At 49.9% G+C, this 24,179-nt stretch overlaps 1 protein-coding gene across 13 annotated transcripts in view; it reads left to right on the plus strand.

Moving 5' to 3' along the window:
- The first annotated feature begins 551 nt into the window (after positions 1–551).
- LOC147024242 (protein FAM168A-like) overlaps positions 552–24,179 on the plus strand; it is a 76,029-nt gene continuing 52,401 nt past the window's right edge. The window contains exons 1-3 of one of the 13 annotated variants that reach the window (XM_085883972.1): positions 552–738; positions 1,358–1,443; positions 21,182–21,256. In XM_085883972.1, coding sequence (XP_085740098.1) covers positions 1,368–1,443; positions 21,182–21,256 — 151 coding nt within the window. In that variant the 5' untranslated portion in view covers positions 552–738; positions 1,358–1,367. Of the gene's footprint in view, positions 822–1,130; positions 1,156–1,355; positions 1,444–21,148; positions 21,257–24,179 lie in introns of those variants that run through there. The other 12 variants (XM_085883967.1, XM_085883970.1, XM_085883968.1 and 9 more) reach the window with 12 other exon arrangements.

Here is a 24,179-nt window from a genome sequence, read left to right on the forward strand (position 1 = left end):
CCATGAAGCGAGCGCAAGTAATTTTAATGGAAACTGCAAACTCATCAGGGATTCCAAATGCAAGATGGATTCGTGAATCGTGCAAAGTGTGTATATATATATATATATATATATATATATATATATATATATATATATATATATATATATATATATATATATATATATATATATATATATATATATATATATATATATATATATATATATATATATATATATATATACATGGCCTGAAAGTAACGGGTTAATTAGCCATCGTCCGCGCCGCTTGACACGCTCGCTCTTGCAACTTTCTCTTTTCCCCGTCAAATACGATATATAAAATGTGTTTATAGTCTCACACACGCACACAATTCACATATCGCTTTGTGTGTAAATCGCTTGTTTATAGCGATGTCATTCTTCTATGACGTCAGTGATCCCCGGATGTGAGGTTTTTCCCCCCCCCCTGCAATGTACGTCATGACGTTCGACCTCACGTGATGCGCGCCGCGCGTACCGCCTCACGTCACGCGTGAACACCACGAGCTCGATCATGCACGAGCCTTGCGCGCATGCGCATCAGCTCGTCGCTGCTGGATTGGGCCGCTTGGGGTCACGTGGCCATTGGATTTTTTTGTTTTTTTTTTCCTCATTGCGCGTTGCCATAATTTTCCGAACTCGTGCAGAGGCGACGTGAACACGCACGTACAAGACGTCAACACGAACGCAGCGCAGCCTGTGTGAGAGAGAGAGGTGGGTGGAGAGAGAGAGGAGAGAGAGAGAGAGAGTTTGATCTGGTTCAGCTCGCCCCGGCCTCGTCCGGAGAGGGTGAAGCGGTAAGCTGAGTGTACAGGAGGGTCCATCCTTGTGTTTAGGCCTGAGGACGAATGTCGTTTCACAGTTGTGACGTCGCGATGTTTTCACGACCGGGAGATCTTCTCACGTGGAGCATCGTTTTCGTACAGACGATGATGACGTTGCTGTGAAAGGATGTTAAACTAATAAGAAAACGGGAGGGGGAGGGGAGGGGTGACGGTGACGTGATGAGAGAACTGCAGATTTGGTTGTGCGAGGAGGAGGAGGAGGAGGAGATAATGGAGGATGAAAGTGGATGGAGTTCCGCGCTAAGGACATTAAATGTTAATATTCCTGACTCCAAACTCGGACGTGGTGATTATTATCCGAGAATGGACCTTTAAAAAAAAAAAAATGTTCTTTCCTTTCACGGCACGGATGGCCATCGTTTCACGTTCGGTTTCATCGATTTAAGGATTTTATTTTATTCCTTGTACCCGGAACAACATCGAATGGATCTCGCGTTTTGTGCGAATTCAAATGATATCAAATCTTAAAATGTGTCTTCTGCTCGCAGGTGTGAAGTTATGAACCCAGGATTCACTCCCTTTCAGAATACCCCAGCCTTCCTCGCCACTAAAGGAAGCATGCAACCATACCCAGGTATGGGGACCAAGATATAGGGGGGGAGGGTAAATGGGGACCAAGATATAGGGGGGGAGGGTAAATGGGGACCAAGATATAGGGGGAGGGTAAATGGGGACCAAGATATAGGGGGAGGGTAAATGGGGACCAAGATATAGGGGGGAGGGTAAATGGGGACCAAGATATAGGGGGAGGGTATATGGGGACCAAGATATAGGGGGAGGGTATATGGGGACCAAGATATAGGGGAGGGTATATGGGGACCAAGATATAGGGGGAGGGTATATGGGGACCAAGATATAGGGGGAGGGTATATGGGGGACCAAGATATAGGGGGAGGGTAAATGGGGACCAAGATATAGGGGAGGGTATATGGGGACCAAGATATAGGGGGAGGGTATATGGGGACCAAGATATAGGGGGAGGGTATATGGGGACCAAGATATAGGGGGAGGGTATATGGGGACCAAGATATAGGGGGAGGGTATATGGGGGACCAAGATATAGGGGGAGGGTATATGGGGACCAAGATATAGGGGGAGGGTATATGGGGACCAAGATATAGGGGGGAGGGTATATGGGGACCAAGATATAGGGGGAGGGTATATGGGGACCAAGATATAGGGGGGAGGGTATATGGGGACCAAGATATAGGGGGAGGGTAAATGGGGACCAAGATATAGGGGGAGGGTATATGGGGACCAAGATATAGGGGGAGGGTATATGGGGACCAAGATATAGGGGGGAGGGTATATGGGGACCAAGATATAGGGGGAGGAGGGTAAATGGGGACCAAGATATTGGGGGGAGGAGGGTAAATGGGGACCAAGATATTGGGGGGAGGAGGGTAAATGGGGACCAAGATATTGGGGGGAGGAGGGTAAATGGGGACCAAGATATTGGGGGGAGGAGGGTAAATGGGGACCAAGATATTGGGGGGGAGGAGGGTAAATGGGGACCAAGATATTGGGGGGAGGAGGGTAAATGGGGACCAAGATATTGGGGGGAGGAGGGTAAATGGGGACCAAGATATTGGGGGGGAGGAGGGTAAATGGGGACCAAGATATTGGGGGGAGGAGGGTAAATGGGGACCAAGATATTGGGGGGAGGAGGGTAAATGGGGACCAAGATATTGGGGGGAGGAGGGTAAATGGGGACCAAGATATTGGGGGGAGGAGGGTAAATGGGGACCAAGATATTGGGGGGGAGGAGGGTAAATGGGGACCAAGATATTGGGGGGAGGAGGGTAAATGGGGACCAAGATATTGGGGGGAGGAGGGTAAATGGGGACCAAGATATTGGGGGAGGAAGGTAAATGGGGACCAAGATATTGGGGGGAGGAGGGTAAATGGGGACCAAGATATTGGGGGAGGAGGGTAAATGGGGACCAAGATAGGGGGAAGGGGGAGGAGGGTAAATGGGGACCAAGATATAGGGGGAGGAGGGTAAATGGGGACCAAGATAGGGGAGGAGGGTAAATGGGGACCAAGATAAAGGGGGAGAAGGGGGAGGAGGGTAAATGGGGACCAAGATAAAGGGGGAGAAGGGGGAGGAGGGTAAATGGGGACCAAGATACGGGGAAGGGGGAGGAGGGTAAATGGGGACCAAGATAAAGGGGGAGGAGGGTAAATGGGGACCAAAATATATGGAGGGGAGGGTAAATGTGGACAAGATATATGGGGGTGGGGTGTAAATGTGGACAGGATATATTGTTGTGGGCCGGGGTTCGGTGGCGATAAACGACCACTATGTGGAGCAGTAGAGCCGTTTCCCAACGAACATCCGGAATTAAAAGGTCGTCACCCCGGATAACTCCGGAGCCGACGGGCCACTTAAAGGACCGTGATCGCCAATTCTCTGACGGCGTGGGGTAGGGTCAATAGCCAAATTTCAATATACCTAAGTACCCACGTCGTCAAATTACCGGGGAAATCACACCCTCGGTCGACTCTGTCCGAACCGAGTCGCAGGTACCGACTCGGATATGGCGTAACCGAGCGGAGTTACCAGAGCCGTGCCGGTCCCAATGACAACTTACGGAACCAACGGCCTCACTAATTCTCAATACGTACTGTGCTGGGTCAATGGGCGAAAGCACAGAAAACAAGCTGGTACATTTAACAGGGGTTTATTACAAACAATAATTGGGGAGGGAAGCACACAAAGAGCAGAGTTATCCGAATAAAAGAAATGCAGGCAATTTACAATGAGCGAAAAGCACTTAAAGTTCTACTTAAAAGACTGGCGACACACACACACACACACACACACACACACACACACACACACACACACACACACACACACACACACACACACACACACACACACACACACACACACACACACACACACACACACACACACACACACACACACACACACACACACACACACACACACACACTGGCCTTTATTGGGCCCTATTCTTGCACCTGTCCACCTCGTGCGGTCTGGTCGAGCTTGTCCGGTGCCGGGACTCGAACCCGCCGCCAACAACGCAGTACCAGGGAACAGGAACGATGCAACGGACGCCAGCCAGCACAGGAACGGACCAGACGAGAACGCCAGCAGGCAAGACGAGGCTTCCTCTCTTTCTCCTTTCTTTCTTGACGGCGGGGCGAACCTTCTCTTCTTGATGGCTCGCCACCTCCTCTTATCCTTCCCCTCCCCCGCGGGTTGAGGGAAATGCTCTGAGGGACTCGCCTTCGGATTGGACAAGGGGGGAACATCCCATCTGGCTGGGCGGTGCCGCCCTTGAGGTGGTCAGCCTCCTGATAGGATGAGGAATCTCGGGGGGGGAGGGGGTGTCGAGGCGTCTCGGAGGCCCGCCCCCCGAAGAGGCTCCGTAGTAGCTTTCGGAACGCTGGCCTCCCATTGGCTGGGGTGCGCGTGCGATGCTCACCCTTCACTCACTGGCTGGAGGAAATGTTCCATGCCCCTCCTCGGAGCGGAGCCTCGATCTGAGGAGATGGAGGCTCCGCCCACGCCTTCAGCCAAAAACACGTGGGCAATGGTGACCTGGTTGAGTGGAGGATGGTGCCGTTGTTATTGTTGTTGTAGATGTATAAAACCTGACTATAAAATAACTCGCAGCGCACACACGAAATTCCCATTAGACATAGGGGATGGATTCTTACTATAAACACATACTTATCGAAATAACTAAGCTTAGGGACTGCTGTCTGTCTGTGTGCAAATGGCTTCCAGATTCGTAACAATGGGGGTGGGGTGTAAATGGGGACAGGATATATGGGGGTGGGGTGTAAATGGGGACAGGATATATTGTTATGAATCTGCCTGTGTGCAAATGGCTTCCAGATTCGTAACAATATGGGGGTGGGGTGTAAATGTGGACAGGATATATGGGGGTGGGGTGTAAATGGGGACAGGATATATTGTTATGAATCTGGCAGCCATGAGCACTCAACATTCAGGTCCCCATAGCTCAGTTATTTTGTTAAGTATATGTGGATACATAGTTCCCTTTCCCCTATGTCTAATAGGAATTAAGTGTACACGTGTGTGCTACGGGTTATTTTATAGTTAGGATTTTTACACCACCAACAATGGCATCCTCCCTGGCTTCCTTCCATCATCGGCCTTTCTAACGCGCATACGTGCCGAGCGCCTGTGGGTGAAGTTCCATTGGCAACTGACACATTGGCTCCATTCCAGGGTCGAGCAAGATGTGTTGCCTTCAGCCAATGGGCAAAGTGCGAGCGACGTACGCCGCGTTCCAGCCAATGCGGAGGCACGTCGCCCAAAGGAGGAATGCCTCTCAGGGAGGACGGGCCACGAGGATGCTCGCCACGCCCCCCGGACGAATCGCGAGCAGATCGCCTGAGACGAACCGGCCAATCGGGACCCGAGTTGTGTCAGTGGGGAGGGGGGGGCGCGAAGAGGTCCGTGTCTTTTTTTTCCCTTGAGCCTGTCCCGCGGAGGATCACCTGCCTGCGAGTCTGTCCCGCCGAGAATCGCTTGCCGGTCTTGTCTGCTGGCGCTCGCTGTCACGTTGCTTGCCAGAGGAGCGTGTTGGACCCCGATGCTACCCTCCGTACTCGGTGCTTGCAGCGGCATCGAGTTGCGGGTTCAAGTCCCGCCGAGCCGGATCGTCAAGGGCCGCACGAGGCGGGAAGGTCCAAGCTTGCTCTGGTCTCCAGCTCACCTTTCCTCGAGCTGGAAGCCTTCAATAAAGACCCGACGGGGTCCATTTCTTTGGGTATGTGTTTGTGTGTGGGCCCGTCTGTTAAGTAGAATCGTTAAGTACTTGCGTTATTGTACATTGGAATATATTCGGTTGTAATTTGCTCTTTGTCTCCCTCCCCGGTTTTTGCCCATTATTGTAAAATAAATTCCCCTCTTGTTGAATGTCCCAGCTCGTTCCCTGTCATTTCTTTTCTTGGCTTAGCACGGTGCGTGTTGGGAAATAGTGAGATAGTAAATTGTGCATTTGGACCGACAAGCCTCGGTAACCATCCGCTCGGGTTACACACTGTTCGGGCACGGTAACGGCTCGTCCCGCTCGAAGCCTGTCGAGGGTGTGAATTCCCCGGTAAGTTTTGCTGCGTGGATACTTGGGTATATTGAAGTTTGGCAATTAACCCTACCCCACACGGTTGAATTATTGGTGATTCATGGTCCTGTAAGGGGCTCGTGCCTTTCGGACTTACCCGAGGGTCACGACCTAAATTCCAGTGTGTTCGGTGGAGCCGACTCTACTGCTCCCCCTAGCGGTCGTGCTCGCCACCGAGACCAGGCACCACAACAATATGGGGGTGGGGTGTAAATCGGGACCGAGCTATACAGTTCACCAGCCACTGAACGCTGCATAGTTCAAAGGGGCACGGACACCATGACTGGGCACAGATTTCTGAGACTGCATTTTAAAATTATTTATCCATTTTATTTGCTCTGGTGCAATGAACACATGCATGCCATATTGGTCACCGCTGAGGCATATATAGGTTAGAATCCTGACACCAACACAGTTTGTTGGCATGTGGGTTATAATGTCATATAAATTGAAGGCTCCAATTTTTTATTTTTTTTAATGCAGGAATTGTGATTACTTGAATAATCCTTAACAGTAGTCATCATAGCCAGATTATGTCAGAGAATATCAATCATTATAAGCGGTATTATTGATCATCACAAATCTCTCTGTCTGTCTGTCTTTGCTTGTGTGCAAGATATCTCAAAGTTGTGGATGGATTCGGATTACATTTTGTGGACTGGTTTGATGTGTGACAAGGATGAACTGATTAGATTTTTGTGAAGATCCAGATCCAGATCCAACCACGAGAATTATTTAAGTGATTCTTCACCATTGAGAGATGGGGCCAAAAACGATATATAGCACGGTATCTCAAAAAGTGGTTGGACGGATTCAGATGAAACTTGCAAGACAGGTTGGCTGTTTGACCGCGACGAATTGATTCGGTTTTGGTGAAGAACTGAACCCAAATCTGGATACGATAATTATTTAACTCAATTGATTCTTCACCATTGAGAGATGGGGCCAAAAACTATATAATGCATATTCCAAAAATGTATTGGGCCCGATGTGTTCTCGTGGATCAGGCATTACGTGGTGGAGGTATGCGCTCTACCAAGGGCCCTTCTAGTTGCAAATTTGGTGAGAAGCTTTCTTTTCAGATCATGACAATTCTGAATGTTACTTGTGAAATTTCCATCTGCTAGTTTCCCCAGTCTTTCTACAAGTTTCTGTCCCCTTTCGGTGGTTCTAAAGATCCCTTAAAAGTTATTCTGTTATTACGGAACAGCTCAAACCTTTCCTCGGTACAAAAGGGCAAGCAACCTTATTTGTACTCTCATTTTAGTTGTGGCTGTGCGGCTAGCATCTGACAGTTTTTTTTATTCACATCTTCGACGTCTTGTAGATACTTGGGGCACAGAGTCCCTCTTTTCTTCGATTGACGCAATGCAGTTGCCACCTAGATTCAAGAGACTACTACTCTCAGATTTATTGAGTGCTTAATTTGACAGGTCGCCGATTACCTCGCTGAATCCATCTTTATCGCAGTCAATCATTTCGGCTTTTATGGGAGGCCTTTCCGGAAATTCCATGAGGAATACACAGTAATATTCAAGGTAATTGCCTGCGAATGGACATTTCAAAAACTGTGCTGTCATGATGATCTGCATGCCTGTATGAACTATTCTAGATTTTTCATACGCATGCAGCCAAATAAATTTTCGAGGCAGTCCTGGGTGAACCAGGAAGTTAAAATGAAAACGTGTCCTCTGTTCAGAAGTTCTTTCTGTACATCCAACAATGAAGATGTAGACAGTATGAATCCCGCCTACCAGGGCTTTCACTTATTTCCGCACAAAATGGTGGAGAAAACAACAACCACTTCCTCGAGGTGGCTTATAGCGCTTTCAAAAGAAACGGTGTTTACCTTGCTCAACGCCATCAACGGATGACAACCTGACATCAAGTCAAACCACTTATTCATAAAGTCCACAAGCCATGTGGTTGTCAGAAGCTTCTTGTCAAAGCCTTCATGGTTGACGAAATGAAACGGAAGACCAAGAAGGAACCCAAAGAAGTAAAAGGCAAAAAATGGAGTCATCAGGAGGAACCAGGATAGGATTCGGGTTTCAGCCGCTACTCCACAACCCTGAAACCGATCCAGGTGGAGCCAAGTGAGCCTTGCAGAAAAATTTCTGCAAGAATTCACTTCTCATGAAAGAGAAGAAAAAGCAAGAATTAGAATGAAAAAAGTAGAAAAGTGTGAAAGGAACAAAGAACAAAGAACAAAGATGTTGGGAAGAATCCGCACAGATAGATTTCAACAGTTACTCTCCAGGTTCAAACACAGCAACATGTACAGCTACCTGCGGTCCGTACACTTCCAGATGGACACCGGCACTTCCAGATTTGCTGAAAAGGTTGAGTGCACTGGAAACCTTCATTTTGTCGGAAGTGGGCAGCATCAATTTTGTTGCCAGGAAGCAACTGCCTGATCAGTGCCAGGCCGACGCAGTTTGTCAGACGATCATATTTCTGTATGGTATCATCGCTGAGTTTGAACTCGTTGCCGTTCACCAGACTGGCTTTAATGTTCTTCATAAGGTGGGAACGTCAAAAATGAAGTGCAGAAATATACCATCTTTGAAAGGGTTAGGTACTTTGTTCACTGTCAAAGCTAATTTTGAGCATACAATTCCGAAGCTGCTGTGAAGAGCGTGATTGGCACTTCTCATATCACTGGTGATTGAGTTCACATGAAGTCCAGTTTCATTTGCACGTTCAAGGATGTCCATGACAATAGGTTTGAGGATGGCACCCTTGACAATGTAGCCAATGAGGTGATAAGTAACCGTCTGCTTCCACCGTGTCGTCACTCCAACGAGCATGAAGACTAATGCAATGAGTTGCAATGCCGCTGACCAGGTAGGGTCACATCCCCTCTCGAGCGATTCGGGGATTTCTCAAACCGAAGGCCAGCTTGCGTTGACGCCAGTGACGTCACACCTTGAAATTACCTTGACCCGAATGGCGGCTTTACATAGAGAAACGGTGTATTTTGAGCTCAGATTCCGATACTGATTCCACCGTCATTGGCAACTTTGAAGGGTCTCAGTATATTGAAACTGATCAGTGGGATTTTGAAGAAACGGTTGGAGACTGAATTTGCAATGAAAATGCTTTCAGGGTAATTGTGGAGCCATATTATTTTGAGCCTCGTGCGAGCGATTTCAAGGAAGAAGTAATTTAGAGAGTATTATTGAAGATGAAAAACGCTGAGCGCTTGTTCACTTCAGCTCAGTACGTTTTGTTTTTCCGTTCAATTGACGATTTATAAGGGAGGGATTTTGTATTAATTGATGAATCAGTTTATTGGGATTCGCTTGGTGTGTGTGTGCGTGCGTGCGTGCGCAACGCGAGGCTCTACAGCACAAATCAGCAAACCGATTTTGATGAAACTTGGCGAACAGGTGCCATATGGGATGAGAGTGTGAGCGTTTGAGTTTCTTTGCTAAGCAACCACCCGTTGCTATGCAGCGGCCGAAAAACCGCATTTTAAGAACCCAAACGTGCTCATTGGTGATTTGCTACGTCACGTGATTGACCGGTGGCGAATCGACCACCGAGAAACTGTGACTCAACAAGGTTCATGATCACGTGGTTTGTTTCTCTTGGAACGTCTTGTCGTCAACAATGTCCGGTCCTTCGGCACACTGAACCTTACAGTGGCGGATGGTGCATGATGACCCGATATCTCTCGGGCGAAGATCACACACGGCAAACACCCCGCGGGATCCACGAGCAGCTCGAATGGAGGAAACGTGCTTGGTCTGGGGGGTGCGTCGTCAGACCGTGGATCCGTGGTCCGTCCAGGAGGTTCTCCCTCGGACGGGTCTATGGTTGGTTCAACCGAGGGTGAAGATTCCGGACCCGGTACGTGACGTTCACTCCGTCCCGACATGTTGTGCTTTCTGACGCTCGTTTTAATGGATTGTTTGTGTTTTGAAAGGGAAGATCAAGTCCGAGTTCACCAATCATTCGTTCCCTCCGTACGAAGGTTTGAACCACAAACTCATTCGGATTCGCTAGATATCCGTAGCCTGATGGAGTACTGCTCTCCCCTCTGGGCTGGTGCTCCTGCCTCCCACCTTTCTCGACTTCACGCTGTCGAAACCAGGGCTTTTAAGATCATTGGCATCTCCCGCAATGAAGCTGAGTCTTTGGGCCTCTCACTCAATCACCGCAGGTTGGTCGGTGGTCTTTCTGTCTTCTACCGACTCCTCTCCAGCCTTGCCCCCCCTGCTCTCTCTGCGATTTGTCCCCACCACATTTCCACAGGGCGCTCAAGGTCCACCAACAACCCCCTTCTGGTAAAACTACCAAAATCACGAATCACTGCTCATCTTCACTCTTTCATTCCTCTTTTTTCCCGCCTTTGGAATAAACTTCCTCACTCTATTCTTTCCCATTCTTCCCTCCAGGCTTTCAAAACAGCTGTTCACCACCACCTCTTATCTTCCCCCATCCAAATCCTCGATCTTTTCTACCCCCGATAATCCACCCAAGCCCACTTCCTTCAATTCTCCTGCTTTCCTTCCTGAAAGTCCCTTTAATGTCCATCTTCCCCTCGCCATGTTCCCCGTCCCATCCCCATCCCTCTCCCTTCCACATTTCACCTGTGTCTGTTCCCCAATGTTTTGTCCCTTCCACTCCCGCCCCTCTTGTCTCATGCCTCATTGCTGTGAGTTGTGTGTTAGCTCTCATACGAGCCTCGACCAAGGTATACAAAAAAAAAAAAAAAATAAAAAAATATCCGTTATTGTCGGGGTGTGTGCGTGTGCGTGTGCGTGCGTGCGTGCGTGCGTGCGTGCGTGCATCTGCAACGTGAGGCTCCACAGCACAAACCAGCAAACCGATTTCAATGAAACTTGGCGAACAGGTGCCATGTGGGCTGGGAGTGTGCGCGTTTGAGTTTCGTTGCTAAGCAACCACCCGTTGCTATGCAGCGGCCGAAAAACTGCGTTTTAAGAACCCAAACGGTAACTGACGTAGCGTGGCTTCTATTATAGGTAGAGCGACCGGACCAACTCCTGCCTATTCCTTGCATCCCCATCTAGTTATCGCGACAGCATAACGTTCCTCTATCTCTCATAGTTTCTGAATGGCAGCCCTCCGAATGTGGAAAGGTGGTGAACCAGAGAATATGTTAAGTGACCTTGACCTCGGAAACTGTCGACGGCGGAACGTTCAAATTCGGTGTATGGATAGAGTTTAATAACTACTACAAAATTGAACCACAGCATTTTTCCAGATTCGATCACCAACGGTGTCGGGGCTGAAATACGCAAAATTCGAAAAAATACTTTTTCTCGACCTACATTCACTATTTTCAATACTTGTCCTACAGTTTTGAATGTGGAGAAACGAGACTTCGGAATTAAACACTTCGAGATGTTTAGAAATTTTTACTCAAGCCGATTTTTGATTTGGGTTTTATTTTTCAAATGGTAGTCCTATGAGGAGTGCCAGTTGGCAAAATACGTAATAGGAAAAATCTTGCCAGGCAGAGAAACAATTGTATGTGAACCAATACGTCTTGGCAATGAATCTTCGTCGGTGGATCGGTCAGAATGAAAAGCATCGTATCCAGCGCTTCGATCCTCGCGGATCCCTTGTCGCCTACCGGCTTATACTGTATATTAGCCGAGCAGAAATACCCGTCATTGCCCGAATGTGCTGATAGCGCCCAGGCACACTCGGACAGCACAGACAAAAGGGTGATTTAATGCTTTGTTCCACCATCGCAGGCTCACCAGGTGTCTTGTATGTTGCGAGATCATCCCGTTTCATACTTTCCCCGGACGTCATTTGTGGCCGTGCTATGTCCCACCATCATGTCCATGAGATGTCAATGTCCCGCCCCAGTGGAGGGGGGAGTGCTGCTAGGGGGAAGGGGGTGTATGGTGGTGGAGGGGAGGGTATGATATGGTGGTGATTGTGGAGGGGGGTGTAGGATGGTTGTGGGTATCATGGGGGATGTTGAAGGGGAAGGTGTGAGATTGTGGGGGTGTTGGTAGAGGAGAGACTGAAAGGTTTAGCTTCTTCGGTCAAATCTTCTCTGAAGAGTTGATACAAATATACATACTTTCTCTCCACAATAAATAGACGGTGGTTCATTTGACTTGTCGAAATTTGCGTTGATTAATTGATAATTTCAAGATGCTCTTGTGGTAACTGCCGGGCAATGGCAACAGGTGTTTGATTCACCGCTCAAATAGTCTATGTGCATGTATTGGTAGCTCGGTGGAGATGGTGTTACAGTTTTGAGGGACAGCTGTTTCTTCCTCTTAATCGTGGGTATGGTATGCATCCTCTCTCAATCGTAACAGTAAACTTCAAGATCTACCCATCTCTGTTGTTTCATAACAGTGCTCTATAAATTGTTCTGAGCACAAAAGTGAACCATTGGTGTAGCATGACCCAAACTTTAGGGGTTTGGCCATTGGTGTAGCATGAAACCATCTCGGTTTGTATTACGACACAAGCACCAAGGACGCGTCGACTCGGAATATTTCTTGGAAAATCGAAAAATTTTGACCATTTGAGTTCAATCATACCGTAAAGTAACCTGGAGATTACGGATATGACGGTCAATTTCCTGATGCGATGTTACGGCTAATCTTCACAAGAAGATTTCTACTTTTGATTGTAAGTTTACTTACTTTATAATTTGGAGAAAGACACAACATATTGTTGCGAATTTGTGCCCGCCGGCGTGCGATCGGCCACGTAACTCAAATCGTGACACGTCGTCCACCGGAACGGACAATTCAGTCGTGACCCTCTTGGAACTACCGCCAAGGAGCGAGCCACGGGTGGGGGTTTAACCTCACCACAACCCAGTCCGCATTCTACCCGCGCGGAAATACGGTGAATCGCCGAATGTCGATATACCTAAGTACCCGCGCGAGTAGCGTACTGAGGAGTTGTACCACGCCGCAGGTCGACTTCGGACACGAACCGCTTAAGCGGCTTGTTCCGTGCTGCAGGGATAACCGAGCGGAGTTATCGTCGACCTCGACGGTTCAGATTATTTACCGGATGTTTTAAACCCACTATCAATCCCTTACGTGATGCAAGATGGAGCTTTCAATAAGGGGAGAAAAAGGACGCAACGAAACGGGAAACAGTTCAACAAGCAAGCACTTTATTACACACACACACAGACGAGCACGTATTCACAGCCATACAGTAATGCATGTATAACAGTCGAGACAAAATGCAACAAAAGCAAAAGCACTACTACCGACTATTATTATTTACAACACTTAAACAATTATACTTGTCGGACGGCGCCACAGCATTCATTCAAAAGCAAAGAAAAGACGTCCCCATAGGCAGGGAGGAAGACGGGGTCCGTGGAGCAAATGTGCGCGGAACCTGGAGGAGCGGCCAGGTCCACGAGACCGACAAGGTCTTACCCGCATCCTCGTGATGCGATGGCGGGCAAGCCGCAATGTCTGCGCAGCTGCGCCTCAACTCCGTGCCCCTGGCGTGGTCGGTGATCCCTCTCCGGCGTTCTCCGCGCCAGCACGGTTGGGTCGGCACCACGGTTAGGGTGGGGAATAAACGGGGCCACCGGCACTATCTCAGCGCGGATGGGGGGGGGGGATTTTTGATGCTCAGGGTCGAGTGAGGTGAATGGCTGGCTGGCTTGCTCGCTTGTGAGAGCGAAGGTGGGTCGATTCCACGACGAGACGAGCCCAGCGACCAGCGACGAGATGACACCACACTACAACTTCGACGACGACCTCCGTCTTCACTCGACCCGAACCGCCCGCGTCGCCTTGTGCTCACGTCTTTATAGACTGGAGGAGGAGCCTGTATGCAGATTTTAGGATAAAAACGCGATTGGAGGCGGGTCCACGCCACCCTCTGTTCAGCCATTGGTGTGGCTAAAAGGGGCGTGAGCCTCTTTTGATCCGAATTCTCTCCCGTGAAGAATCCACATTCATCGCGCTTGGAGGCGGGGCCATACCGCCTGACGCTCGCCCATTGGACGGAGAAAAAGGGGCGTGAACCCTTCCTGATCCGATTTTCTTCCTGAGAGGAACTCATTCGTACCCGCGGCTCGACTCGTTCTGCATCAATTACCGAACGGGCCCTGGACAGCATGACGTTTGGTGTTGACTGGTGGTGTGGGGTCGATGGTTGTGGAAGGAGAAAGGCAAAGGTGGTGGGGGGTTTGCTGTGGTGGTTTGGTGGTTGGCGGGCGTCGTTTGGGAATGGCGGTGAAGCAATGTTTGCAGGATGGAGTTGTGGAGGTAAAGAGGCAAAGGTGGTGGTGTTTGAGTTGTTGGTGGCTTAATGGTCCAAAATAACAATAAAGAAAAATGGCTAACTCAAAGCGTCGCAGCCCGGATGAATCGCACATATTCCCTCCAAACAACAGGTGTGGGATAACTACACATGAACTTACCGATATATCTCACCTGAGGACCCTTTATGGTGTAATGCGAATTTCCACAACCGTAACACTACCCCCTCCCCTTTTTACAGACTCGTCCCGAGTCGTCAAATTTTTGTGTGCCATCATGTGTAGTTCTCCCATCGTACATTTTACCTTCGGATCCCTGAGTGCGACATTCATGTTATTTGTGTCCCCAAAATAAATAACCTACGGGCTGAGTAACTAACTCAACAAACCCACTCATACGGACGACTTAAATAAATTGCCGGCGCTAAGACACACAGGCCGGGTGCGCACTCATCTACAATACACAACTTAACACCTTAACCTTACAAATCTTACACAAACCATGGCCCAGGATCAATGGATTCTGCAAAGAGAAAAGCAGTTAGCAGGGAGCCAGGCTGCTCGCATGCAGTCTCTGGCTCAGGTAATGCAGGTGACAGGGAATGTGGCCGGCTGCACACACGCAGTCCAAGCCCTCCCCTTTTGAAATGAACGCAGTGAACCACAACGGTGCATGGGCTGCACAAACGCAGTCTCCGTGCCAGCTCAAGTGGCACACGCAAAGAACGCAACGGCGCTTGAGCTGCACAACGCAGTCTCCGTGCCAGCTCAAGTGGCACACGCAATGAACACAACGGATGGATGGATGGATGGTTGAATGGATGAATGGATGGACGCAAACACGGTGCACGGGCCGCCACTGCAGGCCCATGTTGTTGCTGCCAACAGGGCAGTCCTCATAAACTGCGCGATGATCCTGGCGCACATGGCAATGAACAAGGGTGGGGGGGGGGGGAATGCAAAACAGAACAGGGGCAAAAGATGACGAGGGCAAGAGGCATGGATGGCATAAGCAGGCAGGCAAGGCTTGGCATGACAAGGCCGCTGTAGCAAAAACAGCCGGCAGTGAAGCTGACCGGCACAAGCCTTGTAGTAAAAACAGCCGGCAGACGATCGACCGGCACAGGCCTTGCATTAAACAGCCAGCCGATTGAAGTGGGCCGGCACAGGCCTTGAAGTAACACAGCCAGCCGATGAAGTTGGCCAGCCTTTGCCTTTTGCTGGAGGGAGTGCGGTGGTGCTGGCCACTCGGAAGGCGGGCTCGGACCTACCTATCTCCCTCCCAACCTATCGCCTTTGCCTGTCTCGGTCTATACCCACCCCCTTAATTTGTCAAAACCCAATTTAGCCCCAACTTATTTTTTTTTTGATTTTTTTTTTTTTTACTTCCCCTCTATTTATCGTCCTTGTTCGGCTAACTTATCATGTCCAAGCTTACTCCCAACCCCTACGTTCCCTTCCCGGAGGGGAATGAGGGAGGGCTAGCGTCCTGTGTCGAGGCCCAACTCGAGCCTCAAGATGGCCTCCTCGGAGTTCAGTGATCTTTACCCAAAGTGGGTCCAGCAGCCATCAACGAGAGCGAAGGGATGGATGGTGTGGAGGGGTACACTTCCTATCTACCCTATCCATTTAACTTTTGAACTACCCCGGGGCTTTCAACAAGCGCCTCTCGCTTAATCTACTGGTTCTATCAACCAAGATTCCCATCGCCTGTGTTGGTGTCCTCACAATTTCGGGCCATGCCCCCCCCCCAATTTTCCGCCCGTGCCCTCACATGGTCTCATGGCTGGGACGCGTGACTCCCTTGGCAGGCACTACCCTCTGCCGATTCTCCAACGATGGCACCCATGTGCACTACACTGCCTCCGAGCCTACCAGCACCCTAAACACCTGGGAGTGCCCTCCCTGGCGACTCCCCTGAAACACTCACGTGGCAGGCTGGCGCCCCGGGCCCCTTCCCTGGGTGCCCGTGCCCAATGCACTGCCCACGCGGCTAATGGCGCCTGGGCCCCCGCATCATGCGGGCGCACCCGTGCCCACTACACTATCCCGGCCACCCCTTGGGCTCTTGGCCTACCGCGGCCGACTAGCCCGGTGCCCGGGGTACCCACTCAGCGATGCGATACCTTTCGCAGCCACGCTCCCAGCCCGTCAACAGGGCTCCTGCACCCCTCCAAATGGGTTTCGAGCCTATTTTCCCACCAACAACAAAATGACTTCCATTTTTCAATTTCGCTAACCCAGCTAACTCGCTCTACACTGACCCCGGGGTCCCTTTGGCGGGAATCACTCCTCCCCCAATCACTCATCGCACGATGCATTACCCATTCACTCAATGCACTCAGACCCGCTGGCCTCACTCACTCATCGTTTTCATTTTCCTTCCACACTTCTCAACTCACACCGCTGAACTCTGCCATCCTTCTCACTGTATCCCCTAACTACCTCGTGCTCCCACGTCGTCCCTTACATTATAGCACGTCGTCCCTTACATTATAGCACGTTCCTTTTAACACTGCGTAGCTAAACTACGTCCCCTCGACACATTCAATGTCTGTCTCTGTTCTCAAAATCCTAAAATCTGAACTGATCCCTCTACCTAATCCATTCCACGGGCCCCATGAGGACCCAATGCTGCCCCATGAAGCCGGTCTAACTGACACTAACCCTTCCCCCTAACTCGTGTATCCTGTGCCCAGGCAGGGGGGTCTTCCACCCTTTGCTTGGGAATCCTGTTCACCTCTAGCGAGGCTTGCTTTTTATCTTATTTTTTTTTAAATTGCGCAACACCAGCACGGCAACTCGCAACCTGCGCACCAGCGCGGCAATTCACAGCCGCGCACCTTTGGCGTGACGTCATGGCGGCCGTTCGCGCTTTGCGCACCTCGTCCCTTGTGGACGGCACCATCCGGCAGGGATCCACCCTCCTGCCAGATTCCAACCATACGTGCAGCCATGACGTCACCCTGCGCATAAAAAAAACAAGCCTCGCGTTTCGAGGGGTTCCCCACACGAACACATGTGCTCTGCCCATCGGAGCTTCACACACACGCCCGCGTGGAGAACCCATCCGGTCCAAATCCGTTGTCCAGCCTAACTTTTGTCCATCGCGGGATCGGCAACATCCACCGCGGGTGTTTTTTGACCAGGCTTCACTCCCGCAAGCGTGCATGTGGCGGCCTCATGCACTGCACGGCACGAACCTCGCGCTCGCCGCCGTGTAAACACAGTGCGGTTCCCGAAACAGCTACGGCCGCTACTCTGCCTTTGTCCCTCATTTGTTGCAGTCTCCGTCGCCTTTTGACCCACGCACACATGCGTGTTACGACGCTCATACACCACTCCATTACATTCACACCGGGAGACACGGCTGCATGTTTCACTCATGCCCACCGTCATCTCTCTTGAATACCGCTCTCACAAACATGGTCCCCCTTGCACTCGGCCGTTCACTCGCACACGCGGTGACGTTCACACACGGTTCCTCATCCACACACGGCGTGCTGGGAAGCACGCATCTCGGCTCACTCGCAAGCTCGCACACCATTTTCCTCACACATGCGGTCCCTTTCACACAACGCCTTTCACCCACGCTTTGCGTGCGTTTCAGCACACATTTCGCCACACTTGTAAACACACACCTCGACACCACACACACCACACACACCGGGACCACACTCGTAACCACACTGGGGATTTGTGCCACCCCAAGGGTTTCCGGGGCCTCCATACCCCCCAAGCTCTCCATGCACTCGTCCACAGCACTCGCCCCCTCAACCTCACTCGGCACGACCGGACCCGCCTGGTCGTGATCCTCATCAAGGGAGCATAACGTCTCCCTCCGTTCCCGAAGGAGGCTATCCGGCTGCTTGCACCGGATCCCAACACGTTCCGCGAGCTCACCCCCATTATCCTCCACTACCTCCGTGTGTGTGCTCGTCCTTAACCCCATCCAATTCACCCTCTATGTCCCGTGTCTCCGCCAACTCGGTCACCTCTTCACCCATTTCCTTCCTTGTCTCCACTATTATTTCTTTTATCTCCTGCATCTCCCTTCGTGTCTCTGTTAATTCTATTTCCTTCGTCGTCACGTCGTGTCTCGTCTCACACGTCGCAGTCACCCCATTTAGTTTTTCCCTCTGTGTCACCGTCACTGTTGCTTTCTCTGTCACTACCCTCGCCCAACACGTCCCCTGAATTAATTTGCCCTCACCTGCCTCCATTGCGGGCCTGACAGCCGTTGCACTCCCCCCCCCCCCAGCTCGTTCGCTCCCACACGTGGCGCCGCCATTATGCCCGCCGTTGTCTGCGTTTCACTGCACGCCATTGCCTTCATGCCCGCCTGCAGGCTTCGGCCCATGCTCTGCATTTCACCCCGCAGTATTTGCGTATTTCCCTCTTTGTTGTTTTTTTATTTATTTCTTCAATTCTTCTTTTATTTGTTGCACATTCGTTTTCATTTCGTTTCCCATTTGCTGCATGGTGGCGTTTACTCCCGCCAGCATGGCGCATAGCTGGGCCATGTCGGGTACACTCGGCTAAGCCGATTCGGTCAGGATCGGGGGGTTTTGGTGGAGAGGGGGAGGGGTGGTATCATACGCCGTGGTCGCCGCCGTGCCCATTTCGGGCTTTGGGTTCGGTTGGGGAAATTCATCCTGCACGGACATGTCCTGCTCGGGGCTTTCGTCCTGGGCCATGGATTCTACCATTTCTAAATCCATATCTACCCCCGGCACCCGCTCGCCTTGAAACTCCATCTTATTTCTCGTAAGGGATTAAATTTAATGCGCTCGAATTTGGTTGGGAATCGAGGGTCGCTCCACTCACCCCTGGTCCGATTCCCGTGAATATAGTTGGAGACGGGAGAGTTTATATCCCACTCCTGCTACCACCAGTGTTACGAATTGCTGTTGGAGGCGGGATGCATTGGAATCCTACTCCTGGACACCAGTGTTGCGAATTCGCGCCCGCCGGCATGCGATCGGCCACGTAACTCAAATCGCGACACGTCGCCCACCGGAACAGACAACTCAGTCGTGACCCTCTTGGAACTACCGCGAAGGAGCTTGCCACGGGTGGGGGTTTAACCTCACCACAACCCAGTCCGCATTCTACCCGCGCGAAATACGGTGAATCGCCGAATGTCAATATACCTAAGTACCCGTGCGAGTAGCGTACCGAGGAGTTGTACCACGCCGCAGGTCGACTCTGGACACTAACCACTTAAGCGGCTCGTTCTGTTCTGCAGGGATAACCGAGCGGAGTTATCGTCGACCTCGACGGTTCAGATTATTAACCGGGTGTTTTAAACCCACTATCAATCCCTTACGTGATGCAAGATGGAGCTTTCAATAAGGGGAGAAAAAGGACGCAACGAAACGGGAAACAGTTCAACAAGCAAGCACTTTATTACACACACACAGACAAGCACGTATTCACAGCCATACAGTAATGCACGTATTACAGTCAAGACAAAATGCAACAAAAGAAAAAGCACTACTACCGACTATAATTATTTGCAACACTTAAACAATTATACTTGTCGGACGGCGCCACAGCATTCATTCAAAAGCGAAGAAAAGACCTCCCCATAGGCAGGGAGGTCGACAGGGTCCGTGGACCAAATGTGCGCGGAACCTGGAGGAGCGGCCAGGTCCACGAGACTGACAAGGTCTTACCCGCGTCCTCGTGACGCGATGGCGGGCAAGCCGCAATGTCCGCACAGCTGCGCCCCAACTCCGTGCCCCTGGCTTGGTCGGTGAGCCCTCTCCGGCGTGCTCTGCTCCTGCACGGTTGGGTCGGCACCACGGTTAGGGTGGGGAATAAACGGGGTCACCGGCACTATCTCAGCGCGGATGGGGGGGGGAATTGTTGATGGTCAGGGTCGAGCGAGGGGAATGGCTGGCTTGCTTGGTCGCTTGTGAGAGCGAAGGTGGGTCGATTCCACGACGAGACGAGCCCAGCGACCAGTGACGAGACGACACCACACTATAACTCCAACTTCGACGACCTCCGTCATCACTCGACCCGAACCGCCCGTGTCGCCTTGTGCTCGCGTCTTTATAGACTGGAGGAGGAGCCTGTATGCAGATTTTAGGATAAAAACGCGATTTGAGGTGGGGCCACGCCACCCTCTGTTCAGCCATTGGTGTGGCAAAAAGGGGCGTGAGCCTCTTTTGATCCGAATTCTCTCCCGGGAAGAATCCACATTCATCGCGCTTGGAGGCGGGGCCATACCGCCCAACACTCGCCCAATGGACGGAGAAAAAGGGGCGTGAACCCTTCCTGATCCGAATTTCTCCCTGAGAGGAACTCATTCGTACCCGCGGCTCGACGCGTTCGGCATCATTTACCGAACGGGCCCTGGACAGCGGGACGTTTGGTGTTGACTGGTGGTGTGGGGTCGATGGTTGTGGAAGGAGAAAGGCGAATGTGGTGGGGGGTTTGCTGTGGTGGTTTGGTGGTTGGCGGGCGTCGTTTGGGAATGGCGGTGAAGCGATGTTTGCAGGATGGAGTTGTGGAGGTAAAGAGGCAAAGGTGGTGGTGTTTGAGTTGTTGGCGGCTTTATGGTCCAAAATAACAATGGAGAAAGAAAAATGGCTAACTCAAAGCGTCGCAGCCCGGATGAATCACACATATTCCCTCTAAACAACAGTTGTGGGCTAACTACACATGAACTTACCGATATATCTCACCTGAGGACACTTTATGGTGTTATGCGAATTTCCACAACCGTAACAATATCTTCTTTGTGGGCTATAAAGGGATAGATTAGCGTCGAGGTCGTCTGAGCCTTCAATAATTGTGTGCATGTTGGTGATGTCAACAGTAGAAATGAACAAAGAGTTTCATTGATGAATATATTTGTTTGAATGGAAAAGAATACATGGACTAAAACAATTGCATAGGTTTTCCTTTTCTTTCCCTCCCTGCCATTTCAGGGTATCCTGCTGCATTTCCTTGCCCTTCCCCTGCTTATCCCCAGTACCCTGGAACACCAAGCGCTCTCACTGCAGGTTGGTTTTTAATTGCACCATGAATGGCCAGTATTTGACAGCTGTGCATGTATTTCTCACACGCATCAAAACAACCGTGATTGCCTCGTAGTTTGTATCGAAAATACTGGGTACTCATCGTCACTGTGCGCTTTCGCAATCCCTCCTCTGCCCACCTCAAATGTCGAAACTTATGGCATGCTCTTGTATACTGTTGAGTCTAAGAATACCACCCAAATGGTAGAAAAATCAAAGGTAATGTATATTTCTTGTTGTTGTCGGGTTTGTTTGACTGCACTCTCAATTTCTGAAATTTCTGAGCTGTATGTCGGAGCCGGCTGGGACTTTCAGAATGAAATTTTGCACCATTAATGTTAATATAAAGTCTGTGGGGCTGTTGTAATTTTTTTGGGGGCCTCCACTGACGAAGTCACCGGTGGCATTATGTTTTCGGGTTGTCCGTCTGTCCATGATGATTTTCTCTGTTTTCTCTGCAACCGCTTATCCGATTGACACACAATTTTCACCGTAGCTGCGACGACTCATGTAGAATATTTCATGATAATTGTGATGTTGTAGGTCATGTGGTGTGGCAGCCATGTTTTGAAAAAAGGAAAAGCTTTGGACCTCTGTATCTCAAACTGCTTCATGGAAAGCTCGGACACTCGGTAGAGCGCATCCCTCCGCCACATAATGCCTGATCCGCTATAACATATCGGGCCCGATACATTTTTGAAATATCGTGCTATATATCATTTTTGGCACAATCAATGGTGAAGAATCACTTTAAAAATGAAATAATTCTTGTATCCAGATCCGGATTCAGATATTCACCAAAATCGAATCAATTCGTCGTGGTTACACACCCAACCTGTCTACCAAATTTCGTCTGAATCCGTCCACAACCTTTTTGAGATATCCTGCACACAAATAGACAGACAGACAGAGGCGAAAACATTACCTCCTTCACCTTCGGTGGTGGAGGTAAAAATTTAAACTTGACACATGTGAAGTACTCCACATGGTAGTCTCCGTCGATATCGATATTTTTTTTCGATACCGATATACTGGTGGGATCATACCGGTATATCGATATTATTTAATAATAATAAAAAAATTGAATTTTTTTTAAAAGGCAAGTTCCAAAAATATGTAGTGTCCATTCCATATTCATATATGACGTATACATCATTGACACACGGTAATTTTTTTTAAGTATTCCCACACGAGGCTTTGTTTGCCCCCTCCCCCCCCCCCCATGATGAGAACAGTTAGCTGACTTCAACTTGTATTAAAAATGATTTTGTTTTAAAGTGAGATCAGTGTTGGAAATCGGCACAGGTTGGAATCCATCACCATCACTGTACCGGTATGACTATCACGGAATGCTGTACCAGTACGATCGTACCGGTATCGCAGATCACCGACTCGGTACAGGATTTCTAAAGCACACCCGATTCATATAAATAATAACCAATTGGCAATTGCTTTAAAACCAGCTACGGGGCAAAGAAAAACGTGATTGCTTGTACGGGTGCTCGGATTTTGAGGGTTAAAAGTTAAAACGTACTGTATGTACCTCCTGTTGCGTCTTGACATCATACGTTTCACTGTTCCCCGTGGAGTGAGTCCATCAGAGCTTTTAAAATCATGTCGTCTGTGTATGGTATTAAAGATTGTAAACACCTTTCTTTAATTTGTTCATTGTATAACAGCTCGTTATATCAATCCAATGATTGGGTTGTATTGGGTAGTTTTGTTGGAAATGATTGAAGGAAATAAATAAATGTATTTAATTCCACGATAATTTGCACACGCTGAGGGATCCATCTATATATTAATACTGAAGGGCCAATTTTGTGCTCCTCCTAGCGGTCGCGTCACGCTTTTCTCGGTACTGTGACCTGGACTGAAAGAGACTTCGTACCTGTAAGAGTGCATCGCACATAGTGGCAATAGTCAACTTTCATATATGAAGCAGAATAAACACTTTTCGTTTTACAATCGTTTACATGGCGATGTGTGACGTCACCGCTGAGAGGCGTCAGGACGTCATGACATCATCGGTCATTCGGTGACGTCATTACGTCTGCCGTCGACAGACCGTTACCGCTGAGAGGTGTCATTCCACTCCTCGAAAATAGCGTCTGCAATGTAAAACCCTCTTCTGCACATGCTGACTACCTCAGAATGTGAATTTGACACAAAAAATGTAACAAGAAACATTGTATCTTCTATCTATATATTAATACTGAAGGACCAATTTTGTGCTCCTCCTCGCGGTCACGTCACGTTTTTCTCGGTACTGTGACCTGGACTGAAAGAGACTTCGTACCTGTAAGAGTGCATCGCACATAGTGGCAACAGTCAACCTTCAACTCTGAAGCAGAATAAACACTTTTCGTTGAGATGGGGGCGAGGAGTGAAGAGGCGGGGCGGGGGATGAAGAGACGGGGCAGGGAGTGAAGAGGCGGGGGGCAAGGTAAGCAAATTTTTGGGCGGGGGTAAGCAAATTGAAAGCGGGAAACGGGGGGAAATGGGGCGGGGGCTGGGGTGAATTAGGCGGGGTTGAGTGTGAGGGGGTGGACAGGGGGCAGGGTCCGGGGGCAAGTGGGGCGGGGTATCAAGAGCCGGGGGTCGGGGAGTGAAGAGGCGGGGCTGGGGTAATTAAATTTTTGGGCGGGGATAAGCAAATTGAAGGTGGGGGGGATGGGGCAGGGGCGGGGGATGAGTAGGCGGGGGCAAGCACGCCCTGTCCAGTCCATGTCCCTCGAGTGTGGGTGAGCTGGTGAGGGTGGTTGAACGAACGGAATCCGTCTGTGACGGGGCTTCGGCTAGTTGTATATTATATACCCTACAGGTAATGAGTTAATGGGGTAATTAATTCGGGTCATTGTAAACTGAGTTCATGGGGTAATTATTCTTTGTGGTGGTGGTTTGATTT

This window comes from Eptatretus burgeri, chromosome 6, assembly GCF_056783735.1.
Source record: "Eptatretus burgeri isolate ZD-2024b chromosome 6, Ebu_testis_v1, whole genome shotgun sequence".
Lineage (NCBI taxonomy): Eukaryota > Metazoa > Chordata > Myxini > Myxiniformes > Myxinidae > Eptatretus > Eptatretus burgeri.